Source organism: Octopus bimaculoides, chromosome 2 (genome assembly GCF_046866305.1).
Source record: "Octopus bimaculoides isolate indiv1 chromosome 2, ASM4686630v1, whole genome shotgun sequence".
Taxonomy (NCBI): Eukaryota; Metazoa; Mollusca; class Cephalopoda; order Octopoda; family Octopodidae; genus Octopus; species Octopus bimaculoides.
Genome location: NC_142929.1, coordinates 70519648 through 70545781, shown reverse-complemented (window position 1 = coordinate 70545781; position 26134 = coordinate 70519648). Strand labels below are relative to the sequence as shown.

The 26134-nt window shown below is 37.2% G+C and overlaps 2 protein-coding genes across 6 annotated transcripts in view; one reads left to right on the top strand and one right to left on the bottom strand.

The window, feature by feature from the left end:
* The window catches only part of LOC106869232 (target of Myb1 membrane trafficking protein), a 139777-nt gene extending 129719 nt beyond the window's left edge, over nt 1-10058 (bottom strand). For all 4 annotated transcript variants that reach the window (XM_014914881.3, XM_014914882.3, XM_014914883.3 and 1 more), the window contains exon 1: nt 9964-10058. In XM_014914881.3, coding sequence (XP_014770367.1) covers nt 9964-10021 — 58 coding nt within the window. In that variant the 5' untranslated portion in view covers nt 10022-10058. The remainder of the gene's footprint in view (nt 1-9963) is intronic.
* Nucleotides 10059-10200: 142 nt separating this feature from the next.
* The window catches only part of LOC106869237 (dynein regulatory complex subunit 3), a 68877-nt gene continuing 52943 nt past the window's right edge, over nt 10201-26134 (top strand). Inside the window, exons 1-5 of one of the 2 annotated variants that reach the window (XM_089346965.1) lie at nt 10217-10336; nt 12920-13072; nt 15189-15353; nt 22932-23048; nt 25497-25663. In XM_089346965.1, the coding sequence (XP_089203091.1) occupies nt 15194-15353; nt 22932-23048; nt 25497-25663 (444 nt within the window). In that variant the 5' untranslated portion in view covers nt 10217-10336; nt 12920-13072; nt 15189-15193. Of the gene's footprint in view, nt 10337-12919; nt 13073-15188; nt 15354-22931; nt 23049-25496; nt 25664-26134 lie in introns of both variants that reach the window. The other variant, XM_089346964.1, reaches the window with a different exon arrangement.

Sequence of the window (26134 nt, the reverse complement as noted above, 5' to 3'; positions counted from 1 at the left end):
GGGTGAGTAGGTGTATCTGTTGGTGTAACAATTCATGATGGCCTACTGATGAACCGCAAATTAAAAACTAACTGCAAAGGCCAGATAGATCATAAATATACAGTTATTGATGAAGTGTGTTTTTCTAATTAATACTGTCACTAATGTAGCCATCAATCACTTGAGTTAATCCAGCATTTGGAACAGTGACAGCAAAAAGAATTAACTCACTCATATGGCACAATAAAATGACATAATATTTAAGATACAAGGTCATGGTGTTGCCATAAACTGAATTTATGCAACTAGAGTCAATTAGAAAAATGTGAGGCCATTGTTCTCCAATGATTACCAAAACAAGATATATCAGACGCTGACCAAAGAACAATGATAAGCAAAATGTAATCATACTTTTAACAAGAATTTGAAAACTGATAATTACAAATTAAAATAAAACTATAAATATTCAAATATATATGAGCAGAATTTGGGTTGGTTGAAGCATATTTCAACTGCTAAAAGGCAAATACACTGCAGTTACTGTAGGGAGTATGTCTCTCTTATGGTAAAAAGGAGTGGAAACATCTGGCTCGTTCAGTGAAGCCATCTATTAGGAATCCCAGAAATTGATGTTTCAGGCTTCTTGGCTCTTGTCAATGACATGTATGTATGTATGTATGTATGTATAGTGAGAATTTACAAAGAGAAAAAACAAAACAAAAGACGAACAAGTGTGTGTAAACAAAAAACAGATGTTAAACGCTCAGGAAGTGAGAAGTGAGAAGTGAGAAAGTCTTTTACGTTTCGAGCCTACGCTCTTCAACAGAAAGGAACACAGAAATAAACAGGGAGAGAAAAAGGTTTAGTGGCTAGCGATCTATCATGGCGAACCTCGCCTTGCTCAGGATTAAAATGGCATAGTTTTTTCTCTTGTTATACTTGTTTCAGTCATGTGACTGCGACCATGCTGGAGCACCACCTCTGGTCGAAAAAATTGACCACAGGAATTATTCTTTGTAAGCCTAGTACTTATTCTATCAGTTTCTTTTGCCGAACCGCCAAGTTATGTGAATGTAAACACAGCAACATTGGTGGTCAAGCAATGATGGGTATACAAACACATACACACAAATATACACATATGTACGACAGTCTTCTTTCAGTTTCCATGTATGAAATCCACTGACAAGGCTTACATATATACATATATATACACAAATATATATATACATGTTAGATCGCTGACCACAACATTCAATTTTTTTTGTCCGTGTTTTTCTCCTTATTCTTTCTATTGAAGAGCATAGCTTGAAACGTTAAAGACTTTCTCTATTCCCGAGCGTTAAACTAATACATCCTTTTTGTTGTTTACACCACCTGTCCTCGTCTGTTGTTTTTTTCATTAATACTCCTATATATAATACACGCTCATGTGGTCGCATCAGCTAATCCTGTCTCTACTCATCAAACACGAACTTCTGGATTCTACCTTCTTTCATTCTGGATTTATTCATTCTGGACTGTTTTATTCTGAACTCTACATTCTCCAGCTGCACCTCTCCTACCCACAAATTACACTGGACCTATCTACTGATTTGAAATCGCCTATATTAAGATTGCTTAATAAAGAGAATGAATGGGAGAAAGAGAGCCTGCCGTATGTCGACCCAATAGAGGGACCAGCTATCCGAGTTGATAGTACCAGGGTAGATAAAGCAATTAAGAGTATGAAGACCGGGAAAGCCCCCGGCCCATCAGGAATCACTGCAGAGATGCTCAAAATATCTGGCAGTGTTGGCTATAGCCTAGTCACCCGTATTACGAACCAGGTGATACACGAAGGAGTCATACCCAATGACTGGTGTAGCAGCATCATAGTCAACTGCTACAAAGGTAAAGGGGACGCTTTAGATACAAATAATTACAGAGGCATCAAGCTGTTAGATCAGGTTATGAAAGTTACAGAGAGGGTCATAGCCCAACTAATTAGGGAGCGAATCAATTTAGATGAGATGCAGTTTGGGTTCGTGCCAGGTAAAAGCACTACTGATGCCTTATTTCTAGTGAGACAGTTGCAGGAGAAATACCTAGCTAAGGATAAACCTCTGTACTGGCTTTCGTTGACATGGAGAAAGCCTTTGACAGGGTCCCCCGATCCCTTATCTGGTGGTCAATGAGGAAACTTGGGATAGAAGAATGGTTAGTGAGAGCTGTGCGAGCCATGTACAGAGATGCTGCCAGTAAGGTGAGGGTTGGAAATGAGTACAGCAATGAATTCCGGGTAGAGGTAGGGGTCCACCAAGGTTCCGTCCTCAGCCTCCTATTATTTACCATAGTCCTCCAGGCAATCACAGAGGAGTTCAAGACAGGTTGCCCCTGGGAGCTCCTCTATGCTGATGACCTTGCCCTAATTGCGGAGTCACTATCAGAACTAGAGGAGAAGTTTCAGGTGTGGAAGCAAGGTCTAGAATTGAAGGGCCTTAGAGTCAACCTAGCTAAAACCAAAATCCTAATAAGTAGGAAGGTAGATAAAACACAAACCCCTTCAGGTAGATGGCCCTGCTCAGTATGTAGAAAAGGAGTAGGTAGTAACTCTATAAGATGTACCCGGTGCAAGCTATGGACACATAAGAGGTGCAGCAACATCAAAGGCAGGTTAACTAGCAAGTTAGTTTTTGTTTGTGGCAGATGTTCAGGTGCAATAAAGACTGCAAACAAACAGGAAACAACTTCTATTTCATTCCAGGGTGAAAAACTAGAGGTAGTCGATAGCTTCCGCTATCTGGGCGACCAAGTTAGTAGTGGGGGTGGGTGCGCTGAAAGTGTAGCTGCTAGAATAAGAATAACCTGGGCAAAGTTTAGAGAGCTCTTACCCCTGCTGGCGACAAAGGGACTCTCACTCACAGTAAAAGGCAGACTGTATGACGCATGCGTACGAACAACCATGCTACATGGCAGTGAAACATGGGCTGTAACTGCTGAGGACATACGTAAGCTCGCAAGGAATGAAGCCAGTATGCTCCGTTGGATGTGTAATGTCAATGTGAATACCCGTCAGAGTGTAAGTATCTTGAGAGAAAAGCTGAACATTAGAAGCATCAGTTGTGGCGTGCAAGAGAGACGATTGCGCTGGTATGGACATGTGGTGAGAATGGAGGAGGATAGCTGCGTGAAAAAGTGCCACACCCTAACAGTTGAGGGAACCCGTGGAAGAGGTAGGCCCAGGAAGACCTGGGCTGAGGTGGTGAGGCAAGACCTTCGTACATTGGGCCTCACCGAGGCGATGACTACGGACCAAGACCTTTGGAAATGTGCTGTGCGTGAGAAGACCCGGCAAGCCAAGTAAGATCGTTGCCAGTGCCACTGGACTGGTTCTTGTGCGGGTGGCACATGAGATGCACCATTTTGAGCGTGGCCGTTGCCAGTACCGCCTGACTGGCTCCTGTAGGATTTTCGAGCGAGATCGTTGCCAGTGCCCCTGGACTGGCTTGTGCGGGTGGCACATAAAAGACACCATTTCGAGTGTGGCCGTTTTCGTGCGGGTGACACGTAAAAGCACCCACTACACTCTCTGAGTGGTTGGCGTTAGGAAGGGCATCCAGCTGTAGAAACTCTGCCAAATCAGACTGGAGCCTGGTGTTGCCATCCGGTTTCACCAGTCCTCAGTCAAATCGTCCAACCCATGCTAGCATGGAAAGCGGACGTTAAACGATGATGATGATGATGATGATATATATACATCATCATCATCATCATCGTTTAACGTCCGCTTTCCATGCTAGCATTGGTTGGACGATTTGACTGAGGACTGGTGAACCAGAAGGCTACGCCAGGCTCCAATCTGATTTGGCAGAGTTTTTACAACTGGATGACCTTCCTAACGCCAACCACTCCGAGTGTGTAGTGGATGCTTCTACGTGCCACCGGCACGAAGGCCAATCAGGCGGTACTGGCAACAGCCACTCTCAAAATGGTGTATTTTACGTGCCACCTGCACAGGAGCCAGTCCAGCGGCACTGGCAATGATCTCGCTCGAATGTCTTTACACGTGCCCCTGGCACAAGTGCCAGGAAGGCGATGCTGGGCACAGATGCCATCACGATTTCACCTTTGCTTGCCCCAACAGGTCTTCGCAAGCCAAGTTTTGTGTCCAATGAAGGAGACGACGTTGGCATGGGTGCCAGTCGTCGAGTTTAGTCTGATTTCCATTTCACTTGCCTTAACAGGTCTTCGCAAGCGGAGTTTAGTGTCCAATGAAGGAAAGGTACGCATAAGTGGGCTGGTTACACCCCTGGCAGAGGCCTTGGATTTAGGTCTCACTTGGCTTGCCGGGTCTTCTCACGCGCAGCATATTTCCAAAGGTCTCGGTCGGAAGTCATCGCCTCGGTGAGGCCCAATGTTCGAAGGTCGTGCCTCACCACCTCATCCCAGGTCTTCCTGAGCCTACCTCTTCCACTTGCCTAATGCAAGCCCAGTGCAATGTCTTATGCTTTTACATGCCACTGGCACAGGGGCCAGTCAGGCGGTACTGGTAACAGCTACGCTCAAAATGGTGTTTTTATGTGCCACCTGCACAGGAGCCAGTCCAGCGGCACTGACATCGACCTTGCTCCAATGTTTCCTAACATGCCACCAGCACAAGTGTCAGTAAGGTGACGCTGGCAACAATCATGCTCAAATGGTGCTAATTACGTGCCTCTGGCATGGAAGCTAGACAGCTGCTCTGGCAATGATCATGCTCGGATGGTGCTATATATATATATATATATATATATATATATATATATATATATATATATATATATATATATATATATATATATATATACACACACACACAGACATATAAAGGTGTGCACGCACACACACATGTTGCATGCGTGTATGAATGTACCCTTGTCTGAACATTTTGTGATGGTTGTAAATAAGCATCAGCACCATACAAGCGAGATTGTTAGTTTCCAGTCTTGTATGGAAAACCTATCTAGCTATGGGGAAATACTATCTTACTTGGAAACAGGCGAGGGTTGGTGACAGGAGGGAGCACGTAGCCATAAACAATCTATCTTAACAAAATCTGTCTGACCCATGCAAGCATGGGAAAGTAGGTGTTAAAAGATGATGATCACACATACACTCATGTTATAAATGTCCATTTATAAATGGGTGTTATTTGAGGCAGAGTTTTATGACCAGATAACATTTGGTTGCCAACTCTAACTCAATAACAATGTCAGAGACGTTTTTTTTCATTCTACCTGGCTTCAAGAGTGCAGAGCAACTAGTTGTAATGTGAACAGGAAAAGTAAACATTACATTGCTATTTCACTCAGACAGTGACAAGTGAAGCAGTAGTGTCAACATTCATGTATATATGTAGATAAACACACACATACATGCAATGGTTTTCTACAGTTTCCATCAATGAATTACACTCATAAGGCATTACATACATCTTTAATCCTTGACTTGTTTCAGTCATTGGACGGCAGTCATGTTAGGGAACCACACTGAAAGGTTTTAGTCAAACAAATTGACCCCAGTACTTATTTTTAAGTCTGGCTCTTATTCTATTGCTCTTTTTTTTTTTGTCAGATCACTAAGTTATAGAGACATAGACAAACCAAAACTAGCTGTCAACCAGTGGCAGGTGTCACAAACATATGTGTATGATGGATTTCTAGTCTGTCTATCAAATTCACTCATAGACTTTGGTCAGTCTAGGGCTGTGGTAGAAGACACTTGCCCCAGGTGCTGTGCAGTGGGACTGAATCCAAAACCACAGTTTTCAAAGTAAGCTTCTTAACCACAGAGCTACATACACATACAAAGCACTGCAGCCTCCATTTCTATTAATTTTTATTTCACCATTTCTGCATGGGTAGGCATGTCCTCTCTTGCACTGTGTACAACCAGCTGACCTGTTCCTTTATCATTTCCTTCACTAGATGCAACCTCTTCAAAATCAATCTTCACTACTTCATCCCAGCTTCCTCAGTTTTACCTCTTTCACATGCTCCATTTTAAAATCAATAAAGCAGTTTTATGGTTTGATTTCATCAATTACATACTGTCAAAAAAATCTATTTTGAATGAATGAATGAATGAATGTACCACTCTCAAAAAGAAAAGCTATTTACAGTTATTGACTTGTATGTAAATATATTTACTGGTAAATAATTATGATATGGTAACAGCTTTTCGATATTGTTCATCACAGTTACTTCACATACTTATATGAAGTTTTCAAAAATTCAAATATTTGTGGTAAATTATGTGTGTATAAATGAAGGTATATATCATCATTTTAATGCCCCACTTTTCTATGCTTGCATGGATCAGACAGAATTCATAGAGGTAGATTTTCTATAGCTGGATGTCCTATCACCAACCCTCACCTGTTTCCAAACAAAACAATATTTCCCTATGATGTCAAATTAAGACAAAGAGATGCAAACACACACAATAGGCTTCTTTCAGTTTCCATCTACCAAATCAATTCACAAGGCCTAGTTCTATAGTAGCAGAACATTTGCTAAAGGTGTCATGCTGAACATGTTTCCATGTCATATTAGAAATGAAGAACACTACTTGCATGATGGTGATTATTACTCTTTTACTTGTTTCAGTCATTTGACGGCAGCCATGCTGGAGCACCGCCTTTGGTCGAACACATTGACCCCCAAGACTTGTCAAGTGATGGTGGGGGGACAAACACATGTACACAACTACATACATACACACACACACATATATATATATATATATATATATATATATATATATATATACATATGATGGGCTTCTTTCAATTTCCGGCGACCAAATCCACTCACAAAGATTTGATTGGCCCGATGCTATAGTAGAAGACACTTGCCCAAGGTGCCATGCAGTGGGACTGAACCCACACGGTGTCAAAACAAGGATACACACACATATATGACAGGCTTTTTCCAGGCTCCCTCTACCAAATCTACTAACAAGGCTTGGTTGATAGCGCTACAGTAAGATGCTCAAGGTGTCACGCTATGGGGCTGAACCTGAAACCATGTGCTTTCTGTGTTCTAAGGAAACCACATTTTTTTGTGCACAAAATAATGAATTGCACAAACTGGTTCAATCCATAATTTTTTTTTTTTTTTGTATTGTTATTATTGGAGTGTATGATTGTATCAGAATGTCTTGAAATGACATGTTCTTGTTTGTTGTTTTTGTACTGTAACTTGGTTGCTATTTTTAGCATGTCGAGTAATCACATGGAGGCTCCAATGTAAGAAATAGTTATGATATTTTTTTGTTTGTTTTTATGAGTTCTAATATGTAAATAATTGACTTGTTTATAGTCTTCTTTTTTAAAGGTAAAAATACCAGATAAATTATTCACGCAAATTGCCACTTCCCTATCTAGTCTCGGCGATCTTCTTCAGCATTCGTTCCAGTTTCGCAATAATACTTTACCAATATGAATTAGAAACAAATGAAAATAATACCGCTATGGCAATTAACACAAACGAAAGGAATTTTTCGGTCAATGCTCGACCGTTGTAATTTACAGTAAATCGAAGTAATTTTATATTGCAGAACAGCTAATTCATGAAATGAATAAACAATTTACGGATCATATTCCAGAATTAGCAGTCACAATATTTTCCAATGCTTTGGCCATCACCATGCTCATATGCGCCGCATACACTTTAATTCTTTCAGGTAACTATTCATCAGAGGTACCAATACATTTAATTCAATTTTTCTTCGCATTAAACCTAAAGGCCAAACCTTGTGTTTGTGTGCAGGACAATTAGCCGGATTTATGAAATCCTTAGTGCGGTTTACAATATAGTGGTCAAATACATGGACTAATAATTATATTTCCATCATACAAACATCAATCTCCAGAGTATAATTTGATCTACGAACAATATATCGCCCTTCAATGTTACACTTCTTCAAGTGGTGGTCTCTCCTCCACTGGCTTCTGATATACCTTATGTGGAAATACTATATTTCGTCTATTTTCACCATAAGATATTCATCTAATCTAGATTGATTCCATCGATAACAATCGGACTGCTCTGAATCCAACAACACACATGCCTTATACAACATAATCAGTTTATAAACTGGGCGGAGTTTCGGAATAGCTATCGCGACCACCTCATGGCGAAGGAAAAGGGCATCGAATTTAGGGAGCAAAATTGTAAAAAAAAAAATTGAAATTTTTGAAAAAAATACTTTCACTATCACAATTCCTGTTATATGAAATACAAGAATACTAAAAAGAAAAAAAAGGAGAAAGAAAGAAAACGAAGGGGGAAAAATACCCAATTTCCTTGCCCTTTTCCTTCCACATGTAGTGAATGCTATTCCAAAACTCCGCCTATAATTGTTCTGGTCTTGTGCAGTGTGCATTCTTCAGTAATTTTCGTTTAATCGTAACTAAATAAACCTCAAAATAAATCGCATCAAACAACTGTATCAATAAAAAGTGCCCTTAGAAAACAAAAACAAACATACTTTCCTTATTGAAACCGTTTTATGATGTAAACGGCGTTGCCAATGATAGTCATCCAAACCTTAAAGATATTTTGTCAATTTGCAATTAGTTTGACATATCTCAAAACCTTTTCTTTTCTTAAGAGCCCTTTTTCTGAGAAACCGCACCAAATGTGTTCAAAACATGGTGTGTGTCTCTTCAGAAACCTTAAAGGGGGAGTGTATAATAATGCTACACCATTCAATATGGCGTTATAGCGTATAATGTATAAATATGTTCGGTATTTCTGTAGAAATGTCCTGCGTGATAATAGGACCATTATCTACAGCTATGGAGAAATACAGAGAAATTTCCAAGGAGAATCCGCCTATCTACAGTCAGGTACTTGTAGTAGTAAACAGATAACGATGACAACTAGTGGTCGGCAAACATAACTGAGGGGGAGTAGTACTTACAAACTGAAAGCTAAATGGAAACAACAACAACTATTAAACAGTCTGAAATGATAGAATCACACCCTTCCGTCTTAAACAACAAAACCTTAAAATATCTCCTGAGATAAACGAGCTGGCCACAGCATAGTATCAATAAAGATGAAAAAAATAACCCTTCCGTGGCCGTCAAACAAACCTGATACCAGTTGAAGTTTGGGAAAGTGAAACTGGTACGTTATACTCAAATATCGCCTTCTTTTACTGAGACTATCCAATTACATTTTTGAAGGCATGCTAAAATTCCCACAAGCGATTTAGGTTCTACGTTAAACAAGAAAGCATAACTACGATGCGTTATCAATTTTTTTTTCTTCATTTTTATATTAACTGAAAGGATCGGATGGAATTTAGAATTAGATGTTTCGAGAATTTAAGAAGGAAATCAAAGTACAAATATACGATCGAAGGTTCATCATTTGATGATCGAAATTATATATATGGGTTAGTACAATAAATCACATACACAGTGTAGCTTTAGAAGTCGAAAGTATCTCTTTAAAATGCGCAGATTCCATATAACTGACATGTTATTGTCATTAAAGTTAAAAGCAGGCTAACCCATTTTTTACGGTGATCAGAAACAAGTAAATAAATAGCTTTAGAATATAACAACATTAAATCGCTCTGATTTAATGAATTGCAATATGAGTATCAATAAAGAAATAATACTAGTAATGATAATAATAGTGAAATACAAGAATCCACAACCAAAACCATCTGTTAGTGCGTGACAGAATTAATCAGAGAAAGTAGGCAGATTCAATAAAAAAAAATGATTATAAACTCAGGTACCATTAATAATAAGAATTTTATAGTAAAATAAATCCCCCAATTTGTGGACAAATTCTTATATGTCGTTAGCATTGAAATTGAATAAAATAACGATGAAAAAACATGTCAGTAAGACATATTGGCTTATTTTGAAGCAGTTGAAGTGCGTACTAAGGTCAATACAAGAATAATAGAATAAGACCTATAAAATTTAAGAAAATTTACCGATTAACTGTCCGACAGGAGTACTCAAAGGATTTCCGTGTCCAAACAGAGCTGCCATTTTGATTTTTGACTTCCATACAATGACGTCACTAAGTTTTGCTGATTTTTATTTTTAGCAATGTATATTTTCTTCACAAATCATTAAATACCAATTATTATTATTTAAAATTAAAACAATAAATTATAGTTTATGAAAATGAAATTTTAAAATAACTATTAAGAATTAAATTTTAACCTAAATATATTCTACGGATATGCCCGTAACCTTGACAACAGCTTGACGCGGTGAAATTACCGAGAAAAGTGAATAGCATCATCAAAATTTGTATAGAAAAGCTCGATTCTGAATTAAAATAGGCCCGAAATATCAGCAGTAAGTCTTACTAGCAAACACCTACACTAATATGAATATTCCGCTATCAAATATGGTTTGTCATTTCTATTTTAAAACACGTGCTATGTAAATAATGGCATTTTCTGTTATGTTGTTAAAACCTCGATAAACACTTTCAGAACGTCTTTTCATTTTATTTATTTCAAATAGTTTTCATTATATATATATATAAATAATGTCGAAAATGACATAATATAATTAAACGTGTATGTTTAAAAAAAACTAGTATATTATTGTGGAAAATGTGGAATAATAATGCTTTCTACTAAAGACACAAAACCTGAATTTTTGAGGGAGGGCGTTAGTCGATTATATCATCTCAGTGTTTAACTGTTATTTATTTCATCGAACCCAAAAGATGAAAGACAAAGTCAACCTCGCGTAACTTGAACTCAGAACGTAAAGCTGGATGAAACAACGCTAAGCATTTTGTTCAACGTGGTAATGTTTCTGAATAATAACAAACCTTTTTTACTGTAAGGCACAAGACCTAAACTTTTGCGGGAGGGATCTGGTTGATTACACTGACTCCAGTACTTGGCAGGTACGCTATTCTATTGACCCCAAAGAAATGTAAGGCGAAGTCGACCTCAGCAGAATTTGAACTCAGGATGTAAAGGTGGGAGAAATGCTGCTAAGCATTTTGTTTCGTGTGGTAACAATTTTGAATAATAATAATAATAATAATAATCCTTTCTACTATAGTCACAAGGCCTGAAATCTGTTGGGTAGAGGTAGTTGATTACATTGACTCCAGTGTTCAAATGGTACTTATTTTGTTGACCCCAAAAGGATGAAAGGCAAAGTCGACCTTGGTGAAATTTGAATTCAGAATGTGATGACAGACGAAATAGCGCTAACGGTCCTGCCAGCTCTCTACCATCATCATCATCATCATCATAATAATAACAATAACAATAACAACAACAACAACAACAAAATAATAATAATAATAATAATGCTTTGTACTATAAGCACAAGGCCTGAAATTTGTGGGTAGGGGACTAGTGGATTTCATCGACCTCAGTGTTTCACTGATACCTAATTTATCAAGCCTGAAAGGATGAAAGACGAAGTTGACCTCAGCGGAATTTGAACTCAGAATATAGCAACAGGTGAAATACCGCTTAGTATTTTGCCTGGTGTGCTAATGATTCTGCCAGCTTTGTGTCTTAATGATAATAATAATAATAATAATAATTGTTTCTTCTCTTCTATAAGCACAAGACCTGACATTTCAAGTAAGAGGCCTAATCAATTATATCAACTCCAGTGCTCAACTGGTACTTATTTCATCAACTCCAAAGGGATGAAAAACAAAGTTGACCTTAGCAGAATTTGAATATAAAGATGGATGAAATGCCTCTAAGAATTTTGGCTAACATACTAACCATTCTGTCAGCTCACTATCTTTAAATCCTTTCTATTGTAGGCTCAAGGCCTGACATTTTTGTGGGTAGGAGGCTAGTCAATTACATTGACCTCAGTGCTCAACTGGTACTTATTTTATTGATCTCAAGAGGATGAAAGGCAAAGTTGACTTCAGTGGAATTTGAACCAGAACATAAAGTGGAAGAAATGCTACTTAGCATTTTGGCTGATGCAATTACAGTTCTGAATAATAATGATATTAAATGAAAAGCTGAATTGAAATGTTTCCTTTCATCTCAGTTTTCCCTTTTTGTAGTTTTATATACCGTAAAAACCCATGTAATTTGCACACATGTATAATTTACGCTGGTAATTTTCAGGATAAAATTTGTTAAAAAAAAAGCTTCTACTCATGTAAAATTCACATCCAAATGTTTTCAGAATTGCCAATATGGCCAAGGGAAGAATGTTTTCAATTTATTTGTATTTAGTATAGTTTCACTTACTTTTGATTAGATTTTATAAAATTTTCATTGAATAAAAGTAATTTCTATTTAACAGGTATCATATTGAAAACTATTAAATTACAAAGTGTTTGTGTTGTTTATAATGAACTTTATTTTACATTTCTTGCCCACAACCGATTGTCTGATCTTTAGCATACTGCTGTATGTTGTCTCAAATCACGATCACAGGAAAAGTTGTTGATAAGAATTATCAACAAAAACAAAGCCGATAATTATGTACAGGAGTTGCAAATTAAGTTTAACTACCAATAAACATCAGCTTGGATGACTCTTTACTCAACTAGCAGAGGAAGGCGACTGATCAAACTGATTATGCAAACAGAATTCTTTTCTGCTTATTCTTGTCGGAACCTTTGATATGGAGTATCGAAATTTTAGTCCCTTTCACATTTATAAAATGTCAAGCAAACTTTAAAATTAGTCATTACCATTATTGTTCGTATGGGCAGAACTTATGAATTGTTTATTGAAAAGGAGCAATTAAATATATTGAATATGCATTTGAATGTGGCAATATAGCTGCCAGAAGGCATTTTAATGTTAACGAAGCTAATGTTTGAAATTGGCATAAACAATACAACAAACTTAAAACTGTGCCTAGTAATAAACAGACAAAAATAAAAACATACAATCAAGATTATCCATATCATTACATTTTTTTCAGTCATTGTGACAGGTAGAAACTCCAAGCAATGTAAAATATGTAAAATACTCCAAGCAATGTAAAATATGGCCTGGACTGTGTTTACCAGCATGAACCTTAGATTTCAAAAAGTAGTTAACCATTTAATGGTTTTAGTAAATTTATATTGAAAAAGTAAGTATTATATCATCCAGCATAAATAAAAGTTAACTTCATTATATTTAAGCCATTATTTATTCTGTCAAAACCTATTCTGACATGAAGTGAGTCAATTTCCAATATGAATGTTTGTTTTGTACAAAATAAATTCTGGAAATGATCAACTCATGTAATTTACGCACCTCCTAAAGTTTATTTTTATTTTTGCAAAAAAAAGTGTGTAAATTACATGAGTTTTTACGGTATGTATCAATGACTTGGGGAAATAAAAAAAACTGTTGCAGGAAATGAATTCGGCAGAGTTTAGGAATAGCTAAAATCATGGAAAAGAAAAGAAAAAGGGCAAGGAATTGAGAAGCAAAAATGTAAAAATGGAATTTTTAGAAAAAAATTCTTTCACCATTGTAATTCCCATTGCAAGAAACAGTGGAATACTGAAGGAAGAAACAAACAGCCACCTAGTTCCTTGCCCATGAGGAAGGTAGTCATAGCTATTCCAAAAGTCCACCAGTAATTCCAGATGGTTGACAGTATAAGAAGAAAGAAAGAAACAGTTGGAAATAAAAATGGGCTGTGGGCCTGGGAGGGTAGATACAGTATGGGGGATAAAAAGAGTTTTAGTGGGGATGGTATGCAGATAGTTATCTGTAAGGAGCAAAGGCTGTTGTTATTAGAGAAAAGGAAGACTGGGATCAGTACATCAGTGTACTAGTGGTTGAAATGAATTGGTGAAAGAGTCCTTGTCTATTGGTCAAATGATTTCCTTTTAGTTGTGGACTTTTCAATTTGGGTCTTATTTGAGCATTATTGAGGTTCAAAAGGTGTTCAGAATTGAATCATCTTTCTGGTTTTGAAGAGGAAGGTTAGTATTTAGGGTAAAGTGTTTACTATGTTGGAAAGGTTGCTTGTAATTGTAATGCATTGAATACATTGCTACTTTGAGGAGTTTAATTGTCTGTTCTTCAAGACTAGAAAGGAAGAGGTTCAATACTGTTTCTTTGATATATGCAGTGAAGGAGACCAGTTTATTGTGTACCCATTGGAGATAGGTTTGACATGAAGTGTCTAGGCTGCACATGGACAAAGCTTGTACGTAGGAAGATAAGGAAGGGGTAAAGTGATATCATCTGCATTGAAGTGAAATTTATTAATAATAAAAGCAAGCTAAAGGGTGTGGCCCACTGTGGGTGGCATTTTTGGGATAATGGCACTTTTGATGAGTATTACATTGTGTATTATATCAGATAGTGGGCTGCAAAGGAATCACAAAAACATCAGAAAAAAATACCTTGTAGCATTTGTTCCAGTTCTTTTCTTTATGTTCTGAGTTCAAATTCTGCCATAGTCACCTTTGTATTTCATCCCTCTGGGGTTGATAAAATAAAGTACCTATCAAGTACTAGGGCTGATGGTATCAACTAAACCCCTCCCCTAAAAATTGTTCACCTTGTACCTAAATTAGAAATCTTTATCATGTGTTTTTCATGAGTTGGGGCCAAAGTCAAAGACAACCCAAATTGTACAAACTCTAGTTATACTACTTTATATGATAAATAAAATGGGCATTGAATACAGAACATTTATGAGTTGATGGTCCCACTATAAGTAGGTCCACAATTTTAGTCAATTTGGCATTTTGTTTTTTCAATCTAAAGAAATAGAAGGCTAAAATTACCCTGGGCATGGTTTGAGAAACATCAGTCCATTGGATCTGCATTTGTATTGTTGATTCTGTGCTGAGTGTCTTGTGATCCAGATAAAAAAAAAACTTCTTTATAAGACACTAGATTGACAGAGAGTTTAAATCTTGTTTTTAACATCACAAGGGATTACCTAAGTCAAAGATTTGCTATATTTGCATTACATCAATTAATGCTAGATAGTTCTGCAGTGAAATGCAGTTCTTATAAAAAAAGATAATGTTTCCGAAAAAAGGGAAGCTAACTATAAAGTGTCAGGGAGTTATGTTTTCAGCAGACTGCTTCAAAGACCTTACTTAAGGCATCAATATAATATTTGCAGTAAGTTGTTTTGCAGTGTTTACCTTTAGCACCTTAACTACTCATCTGCCATATTTCTTTTATAAGATTTATGCTATTTGACATTTAAAAAATATGTTTTTATTTCTTAGATACAATGAGCCGCCTCTATGATTCCATTGAACCAGCAGTTATTGAGGAAGGTATGTTACTTCAAGCAGTTGAAGAACAAGGACCAAAGTATGAGGCTGGAGAAATTGTTAAAAAAGAGGGCATTGATTTTGATTATGTTCTGCATCTCAGATTAGATTTCAAGAGTAAGTCATGCATTAATTTTTCTCTCCTTTATTTCCCTTTCATTCACTAAAGATGACAAATTGCCAGAGTCATTAGACCATCACATAGAACTTCTCACAGTATTTGAGTTCAAATCCTTTGCTACTTATCTTTTTGGGGTCGGTAAAAAAAGTACTAAGTGTTAGATAAGACAAGATGCCTTGCAGTATTTATTTTGGTTATTAGCATTCAGAATGTAAATCTTTTTACCATAAACACAAAACCTGAAGTTTTGTGGAGTGGAGGGGGATGATCGGTTACATTGACCCTGGTACTCAATGGTATTTATTTTATAGATTCCAAAAGGATGAAAGGCAAAGTTGACCTCAGCAGCAGTTGAACTCAGAAGAAATGCTGCTGTGCATTTTGTCCATCCATCTAGAACAGGGGTTTTCAAATTGTGGTCTGTGGACCACAGGGGGTCCACAAAGACAAGACAGGGGGGTCCGTAGACAGCAAATACTTTTTATGGGCAACTTGATTTTATATATGTTTTTTAATCAAAATCTTTTAATTGACAATAAACCTATTTGTTAAATACTGTTAAATAAATAAATGTAAAAATATGTTATTTTAAGCAAATATTTATGTATAAATTTCATAAGTGTTTATAAGGGGGGTCCCTAAGGTAAAGCCTGAAAGATAAAGGGGTCCGCAAGTCAAAAAGTTTGAAAACCCCTGATCTAGAATGTAAATAATCTAGACAGATTAAGCCTATAACTGAAGTAGACCATGAAAGGTTAAAATTCCACCATGGAATTCGGTTGACTTAACCCTTTGCCTGTCCAAAGCATTTCCATAAGTTTGTTCTAAATGTCCATGCTTGTTTTCAGACTTTTAGCTAGCCCTTGCTTCATACGTTCTGAGTAATATGTGTTCTGGGTAATATAAAGCATTCCTTCCATAAGTCCCAAGTTACTCTAGTGGTTGAAGAAAACTGGGAATGTGTGGACACCAGGGGAATATGTCATGTGTATCCTATGTGATACACAGGACAGGTAAAGGGTCAATCCACTATCCAGTTTAACACCACTTCATGGCATTTTAAATTACTTTCCATACAGTCCACTGTGCTGCAAGAATATAGATAAGGTCTCTGGTTTGTGGATATCTTTCACCATCCTTCTCATCAGTCTCAGAGGCTCTGTAAAGTGCGATATGTACTGTCCTTTCCTGACTCAAAAGAGAAAAAGAGAATAGTGAGTTTTTTATTCTAGTTTTTGATGTATATAAAGTATAACCTGTTAACACTTTAGGTAGTATACATCATTGCCTCCTCCCGTTTCAAGTCTCATATAGACAAACGTCACTTGTCTATGAGACCAGTATACTTACAGGATTGACTTTATCATTTATCCTTAATGTCCCTTTTTATCCTTTACGTACGCTTTTCCATACTTGCATAGATCAGATGGAATTGGTTGAGGCAGATTTTTCTATAGTCAGTTAACCTCTCCTGTTGCCAACTCATTTCTTTTCAAATGCAGGAGTATTTCCCTATGCCTGGACATGTTTTAATGGAAGATTGGAAATGAATAACACTGCTTGTATGATGGTGGAACTTATTTACAACTGTCACATGGTGTCGAGATGAGGAGGCACAAACACACATACGCATGCATGCACACACACACACATACACACACACACATACACACAATGGGATCCTTTCAGTTTCCATCTACCAAATCCACTAACTTTTGGTTAGCCTAGGGTTATAGTAGAACACTCTTACCCAAGGTGTCATGCAGTGGAACTGAACCTGAAACCACATGGTTGGAAAGCAAACCTCTTAACCACACAGCTATGCCTGCACCTTCCATGCCTGCACCCTGCAGTATTAAATATTAACTACAAAAGCTTCAAGATTTACAGCTTTTTTTTTTTTTTAAATTCAGCAGTATAACATTAGAATGGAAGAATGAGACCATTTTATTCATTCAATAGATAATGGAATGGCACTATACATGGTACACAGTGTGTGAGTGTGAAATGCATTGAAGAATTTCTCTCAATAAAAGTTTTATCTTTTGTCATGTCTGATGACATGGAATCTAGTGTGAGTCAACATTGAGGAATGAAGTTTTGTTTTACTGTGAATCATGTGGACACTTCTTCAAAAGTATCCTATTTACGTCTGGTCTATTTTTTCTGTAAAACACTTGAAAAAAAAAAAAAAATTAAAACAATTGTAATGGAGATAAGCAGTGACATAATGCAGATACAAATTCTTGATCAGCCAAATCTAAAGTTTGAAATAGTTGTTCCTCTCTGTTTGGATATATTTCATTTGTTTTATTTTACTTAGTGTTTTGAGAAAATATGTGTTAGTATGGAAAAGTTTCATTATGTATAGAACATGTTTATACAGTTAGGAATTCTGAACATGACCGAGAGAATTCAGTGATATTGTACTGTTGTCATAATACAAAAGTCCATTGCCTTTTCTATCTGTAGCCTGAAATCATCATCATTATTTTATGTCCATGTTCCATGCTGGTATAAGTTGGATGGTTTGACAAGGATATCTGATGAGCTGAAGGATTGCATTGTGCTCCAATATCTGCTTTGACATGGTTTCTCCAGCCGGAAGTGGGAGAAAGATGTCAGTAACATCTGTAGAGATTGAGGAAGGGTTGAGGGTAGGGGGTGCACAAGTTTGGGAGACTACAGGAATGCTGGCAGCAGAGTGGTCATGATATTATTGACAGTAGAAGGGAGAAGAGAGATGATGTGTTTGGGTCGGCTGTAGAAGCAGAGTAGTGAGATAAACTGGTGTAATGCATGAGGAGAGACAATTTGGTGGTCCAGGGAGCGGGGATGGCCCACTGTAACATGGGTATGGAGAAGAATATTAATGGATGAAGACTGGCTAACAAGTGAGATGGATCTGGATAGCAAGAGAGAAAAGGGGTATCAGGATGGCGGGGAAGAGCAGTGGATGATATGTGTGAAGAGGAGGGTGACATGAAATGGGAACTGATTGAATGGAGAGTACTTGTGCAAGAGAGAAGACTGTGCTGGTTTGGTCATGTGATGTGGATGGATGTCAACAGCTCCATAAAGAAGTGCTGATCACTTGAAGTGGATGAAATTTGTGGAAGAGGGAGACCCAGGAAGACATGGAATGAAGAACTGAAAGACAACCTCAGGACACTGAACTTTTCAGAGAAAATGACAAAAGACCAGGATATCTGACAACTTGCTCTACTCAAGAAGACACATCCTCCACAGCAGAAGTGTTAAGGCCACATTCCCTAGTGAAGAGGATTGGCCTGCAAGAGTCTTGTACCAGTGCCACATAAAAAACACTAGTGCCAGTGTCACATAAAAGCACCCAGTAAAGTGGTTGGCATGAAGAAGGGTTTCCAACCATAAAAACCAGGCCAAATCAGACTAGAACCTGGTGCAGCTCTCCTGCTTGCCAGCTCTGGTTAAACTGTCCAACCCATGCCAGCAGGGAAAACGGATGTTAAAGAGTGATGATGATGATGATGATGATGACAACGACGACGATGATGATGACAGTACCAGGTATTTGGGCTAAATTTAGCATTATGTTTTACGTCTCCTTTTTTCAGGAACATCTTGATATATTGATGAAGTGTCAATGGTGTTGGAGAGCATAGAGATAAAAGTTGGCTGACATAGCTGACATTGGAAGCCATCTGGATATTGGAAAAGAGTTACCTGTATTGTGTTAATTTATGCCGAGTGTCAAAATACTGACACCATGACAACTGCTCAATGTTTTGTGAACACTGTAAAGGTTGTAAGATGTGTCCCATGTATCACAAAAACCAAGTTCCTCCAGATTATGATGGTCTTTAAGTGTGTCGCTTGTGAGAGTGACAGCATGCTGATCCCACCTATGAACAGGGCTTTAAGCTCAATTCAGATACCTCTGTGAAGATGCTGGAGATTGTGGTCAAACTCTGACTGGAGAGAGCTTCTGTTGGAAGGCTATATGTGTGGCAGTAGGATTCAGCTCCTTACCATACATAACTCTAGGAAAATTCAGAAGTCATTGTTGGAGGATTTCTATCACTGTATCAGTCCCAATTTCCAGCTTCCTAATTCCTCCAACTGTAATACCATGGATTGCTATGTGTAGAGTGTGGTTGAGAAGCACACTGACTGCTCTGTCTGCAACTCCAAGGCTGAGTTGGTGGCCAACATTAGGGAGGTCTTTGAAGATCTTCCCAGAGACACAGTGAGGAACACATGCACCAGGTTCTAGAGCCATTTTGAGGCCATAGTGGAAGCTGAATGCAGCTACTTTGAGTAAACTGTTATCTCTCAACCATAATCTAGTTGAAATTTTTTTATTTTTTAAAAAATACTTCTATTTTTGGATGCCTCTGGTGCAAACTGTCAAATTTAGCCGAAATACCCTGTACCACATACACAAACACACATGCAAAATATGTGTTTGCATGTGTGTGTGTGTGTGCATGTGTGTGTGTGTGTGTGTGTGTGTGTGTGTGTGTGCATGTGTGTGTATATATATATATATATATATATATTAGCAGAATTTGAGAAGAAATTCCAGATATGAAAACAAAACCTGGAATCAAAGAGCCTTAAAGTTAACCTAGCTAAGACAAAAGTGTTAGTAAGAAAGAAGATAAAACTCTCTCTCCATCAGCAAAATGGCCCTGCTGAATATGTAGGAAAGGAGTTGGAAGAAATTCCATTCGCTGTACCCAGTGTAAACTATAGATACATTAGAGGTGCAGTGGAATCACAGGTAGATTAACAGATAAAGTAGTCTTTATATGTGGCAGATGTGCAGGAACAATAAGCACTAAGAGCACATGAGAATTAGATTCTCTCAAATGCCCAGTAGGCTCTCTTGAGGTTGTAGATAGTTTCTGTTACCTAGGCAACCAAATTAGCAATGGTGGAGGATGCTCTGAAAGTATTGTTTCAAGAATAAGAATTGGGTGGAGGAAGTTCTAACACTAGGGTGTTAGAGACATCTGCATTGCTAAAATAAAAGCTAAAATGCTTTAATTCTGTAGTCAAAGCACATAATTGTATTCATATTTACTCAGAGGGACTATAATCGTCCAAAAACACCAGTCCGTATAAGGAATTCTCGAAGTGTTTTCAGATGATTATAGTCCCTGTCTGTATATATGTATACAATTATGTGTTTTGATTACAGCATTAGAGAATTTTAGCTATTATTTCTAGCAATGTAGATGTTTCTAACACTCTAGTCATATTTAGTGATAATTATAGTTTTCCTTTTTGGTAAAACATTTCAAACCGCTGTCTATATTAATTTTCTGTATACACATTAGTGATTCGCTAAATCATCCAGAGATTTCTATGGTGAAAATATATATTCTCAGAATTAAGTCTGGAATCTGCCAAATTCCAGCCAGTCCTTACTGATGAGGCAACAGAAATTGCTGAAACTGACTGGTCAGTATTAGGAATTCTTGAATGGTGTTTTCAGATGATTATAATCCGTGTCAATATATATGTATACAATTATGTGGTTTGACTATGGCATTAGAGCATTTTAGCTCTTATTTCTAGCAAAGAAGGTGTTTCTAACACTCTAGTCCAGGGGTGAGTAACCTTTTTGAGAGTGCGTGCCAAAACTGGCAAAATCTCTGATACAAAATTCTTCCACATGCCAGCCAATTTTTTTTGAGAACCTATTAGGCTACTTGATATCTTTTAATAAAGTGTATGTTAAGAACTTTTTTAATAAATGATTAAAAAATCACCATAGAGTAATAAAACACAGTATATAATGATGGAAAATGTATTTATTTACCTTCAAAGTTACATCTAAACAACAATGAACTTTTTTCCACTTTCAAAAGAAAACACCAGATAAAATATCAGTCCAACAGAAAACTTGCAGACAACCTTTGCCACTTTCAAAAGAAAATATCAGTCAGATGAAATACCAGTTTGACAGAACACTTGCTGACTGCTTTAGATATACATGTATATACAATATTATCAGTGGGACTTCTGCTGCTACATCACTGATGACAGAGATTTTACATTGGGTTTATTTCGTAACCTTCAGAGATATGCATGCACTACTAGTTTCATCCATCAGGTTACTCTTATTACAGTGCCTTGCAAAAGTCTACACCCCCTTTGAAAATTTATATATTTTGTATAATTTTCTATAGGATTGAGGTCTGGAGACTGGCTGGGCCACTCCAAAACTGCTCTGCGCTAGGGTCGCAATTTAAAGTTTCAACAAGATAATGATCCCAAGCATGTGTCAAAAAGCACTAAAGCTTGGTTTTCTAGCAAGAAAATCACAGTTTTGGAGTGGCCCAGCCAGTCTCCAGACCTCAATCCTATAGAAAATTTATGGCGAGATCTAAAGTTGGCTGTGAACCGACGTTCCCCATCTTATCTGACATAGCTCGAGAAGTTCTGCCATGAAGAATGGCATAAACTGTCAGCAGACCACTGCAGCAAGCTCGTGGAAGGCTACCCGAGGCGTCTGCAGGCTGTAATTGACACAGCAGGTTCATCCACAAAGTATTAGCTGAAGACATTCCAAAGGGGGTGTAGACTTTTGCAGAGACATTTTTCTAAGTTATATGATTTTAAGAATCAGTGTGAAATTTTTGAAACGTAATTTTTATATCAAAGGAAAGTGTGATGGATCTGCTTATTATCTAACAATCATTGGAATTGAAAAAAATGTGTTGCTCCCTGTTAAATTATACAAAATATATAAATTTTCAAAGGGGGTGTAGACTTTTGCAAGGCACTGTACAAGACTTACAAAGTTCATCACTGAGAACAAGGATTCACAGGCATATGTTGATGAAAACATGGATATTAGTGCTGTTGCAAAGTTTTCTAAGCTTATTAATTAGTTTTCCGCACACTCCTCTCTGGTACTCCTGTTTCTAATCGCTTTTTTCCAATATGTTATATATATATATATATATATATATATATATATATATATATCACCCTAGCGGTTGAGGGACCCTGTGGAAGAGGTAGACCCAGGAAGACCTGGGAGGAGGTGGTGAAGCATGACCATCGAACATTAGGCCTCACCGAGGCAGCGTCTAGTGACCAAGACCTTTGGAAATATGCAGTGTGTGAGAAGACCCGGCAATGGTCGACTAAATCTTGTGAATGAAATTGCTGGACAGAAACTGAAAGAAGTCTGTTGGAGATGTTTGTGTGTGTGTGTGTGTTTGTGTGTGTGTGTGTGTGTGTGCCTTGATGATACATGATTATTGTAAACAAATCTCACCATCATACAAGCAGTGTCCTTTGTTCCCAATCTTCCATGTAAACTTGTCCAGCCATGGGAAAATATTTCTTTGGAAACAGGTGAGGATTGGCAACAGGAAGGGTATCCGCCCATAGAAAACCTGGCTGAACAAATTCTGTCTGACCCATGCAAGCATGGAAAAGTGAACATTAAAATAATGTTGTTGCTGCTGCTGGTTTGGTTCCCATATTTTATATGTTGTTAATGAAATAGTATGTTGTTAATGATTTACTGCTTTCAATGTTAATTAAAATGCAGCATATATGCTATTTGTCAGATATTCTGAAGATCGACAACTTATGGTGCTTCATTAAACTGACCAAACTACAACTTGATAATAATGTGATTGAAAAAATAGAAGGATTGGATCTACTTGTAAACCTTGTGTGGCTTGGTAAGACATATTTTTTTACATTTGAAATTCTTTTTCCCCCATTCCACTGACATTCACTCAGCAGTTTTTATTCATTCAGTTAAAGGTGCCAGCATGGTTGTGAGGTTAAGAGACTTGCTTCCCAACCATACTGCTGGAGCACTTTTAGCTGACCAAAGCCTTAAGAATGGATTTGGTAGACGTAAGCTAGAAGAAGCCCATAGTATGTATGTATGTATGTTATCGATCAGTTTCATTTCTGTATTTCTTGTCAATAGAGAAAGAGCCGGACTCTAACACAGATTCAAGGCTCCTTCATTGGAACTTTTATCAACATCATCTAGGTATTTGTGCATATGTGTGTGTGTGCAGTATTTGGTGTTAGTGTATGTGCAGATTTGTATGTTTGTTTTATGGATGCGTTTTTATGTATATATTTTCATGTCTAGGCGTATGCATATGTATTTATGTGCAGATTTGTATGTTTGTTTTATGGATACGTTTTTATGTATATATTTTCATGTCTAGATGCATGCATATGTATTTATGTGCTAAACTTTTGGAAAGTTTTACATATCTTTACAGTTCCATTGATGGTTTGGTATGTATGTATGTATGTACATTCATTTGTTTGTTTGTTCACCCACCTGCCTGCTCATTCATTTGTTCTCTTTCACTTTCTCTTTTTAATTTTAGAGTACTTGGTAGTAAGGTTGTGAAGGAAAGCATCACATTTTAACCATTTCCATTTAAATCTGAAAAAGGTCCTGTAGATTTTTATAGTCCCTGATATCATGATCATTTGTTGAATATGAATTAAAGATTTGCATTCTCTCCCTAGGATCCCAAGTTCAGCCATACTTTGCTCTAGGTAGTTTTGTATGTATCCTGCTGTTTCAATAATAATAAGGTATGAAACTGAAAGCGTACCTTGGGTACTGGATTTGCAAACTCTTTATTAATGATTCCTCTTTTCCTTGTATTTTTCTAACCACATTGGTGTCCAGAGGGCAGCTGATTTCCAAAGCAGAACTTACCTTTCCCTTCTGATTTCATGCAACTACATCTGGCTGGTTGTGTGTTAACTTGGTGGTTGATTTAATTTTTAAGTGCCACCAATATTCTTTTGACCCAACAGCCTCAAAATAGTCAAATTGGTCTGTAGGTGTTTTCTTCTTTATTATCCTGTTCCAGACTGTTCTGGCCACAACATCATACTTCATGGGAAAACATTCTCTCATAGTTGGCAATAATGTAGTTAGTATCTACAGTCTTGGTCTTACACAGCTTACATTTGTTGCCTGTTAATGTTTTCTGCTTCTTATGCTGTAGGTACTTGGTGGGGAACACTTGTTCTTGAATTGTATGGAGGTAGCCTTCAAAGTAGAATGTCATAAACTTGTCTGTACTCCATGCCAAGCTCATGACACGATCAATCCCTTCTATGGTTCATGTTTTTCATGCCAAGTATCCAAGTACTATCTTCTTAGTGAACTGCTCCATTGTGATACTTGGTTTTCCTGACAAATAGACTTTACCAATGCTCCTTGGGGGAGAGATCTGTATCAGCTCTTATTTCACACCTCTTCTCAAATTCATTAACTATCCTAATTATGGTTTTTAATTGAGATCATTTTCAACAAGAAGTTAGTATCACAGAATTAAGGGTAGTCTCATGCAGGTTGATATAAAAGGGTTAATCATCATTGTATCCACAACCACCATGTCATAATTGGAAGAATACATGCTGTTGTGTATTTCAGTATCCAAAAACATATAGCCTCATTTTAAAGCTGGTGAGTAATTTGTTAAAGAAAATTTAGTTCCTTCATTAATTTGGTTGATTTAATTTGTAAAAATTTACTGAGTTGATCAAATACAATTATTGGCTCTTTGCATTTGAGTAAATGGAGGTAGAATATTTCAGTGCATTGACTATAGCAAGGCATCAATGGCAAAAATATAACCTGATGATTCTTCAGCTGAGAATTTATCTCGTTTAATTAGTCTCTGTTCTGTGTTCCTTTTTCTTCACTCTAATATCAAATTTAATATAGAAAAAAATACTTCTACTGATTTGTTGATATACCAAACTAAAATAACAATGTAAAATGTTTGTAAAGTGGGATTGCATAGATCATCGTCATCGTCATTGTTGGCGGCAGCAGCAGCATCGTGGTCGTCACCATCATCATCTTTTAATGTTTATTTTCTATGCTGCCATGGGTTGGATAGATTGACCAAATCTGACAAGCTAGATGGCAGCATCAGACTCTAATGCTTGTTTAGGCAAAGTTTCTATGGAGCTGGATGCCCTTCCTATTGCCAACCACTTTGCAAAATATACGGGGTGCTTTGGTTTTAAGAGGATTTTGTTGTTATTGTTATAGTGGTAGAGTAACTAGTTACCATTCCTACTGTGGAAGAGAAAGACCAATAACATTTAACCATTTTCTCTTTATTAAATAGATTTGTCCTTTAACAATATTGAAGAAATTGAAGGGCTGGATAACCTAACAAAATTGACTGATCTTTCTCTGTATAATAACAGAATATCAACCATTGCAAACATGGATACTTTAATGGACTTGGAAGTTCTTTCACTTGGAAATAATGATATTAATGATCTCCGAATGGTGAGTAAGAGAACGTTCTCTCTTTCAAGTTCCATCCTACTAACTCTTACTCTCTCTTTGTGAGTAGCCATGTAATGCCTTTACAGCAACAAATCTATTCTGTTCTGGTCTTTCCTCTCATACTTTCACTTCTGATCTCCTGGCATAAAATTGCCTCTCTTTGTATTTTGGCCTACCTACTAGTCTTGTGATCTGCATGGTGATCTCACTAGAGCTGGTTCCACAAAAAAAAAAGTGCCCAATACTGTAAAGTAGCTGATGTCATGAAGTGTATCCACCCATAGAAACCATGCCAAAGCAGACATTGGAGCACAATGCATTTCTAGGTGCCAAACTGTCCACTCTATGCCAGCATGGAACATGCATGCTAAAAGATGATGATAATAGTACTGGTGATGGTGGTGGTGGTGGTGATGATGATTGTGGTATTGGTGTTGGTAGTGATGATAATGGTGATGATGACATCAGTGA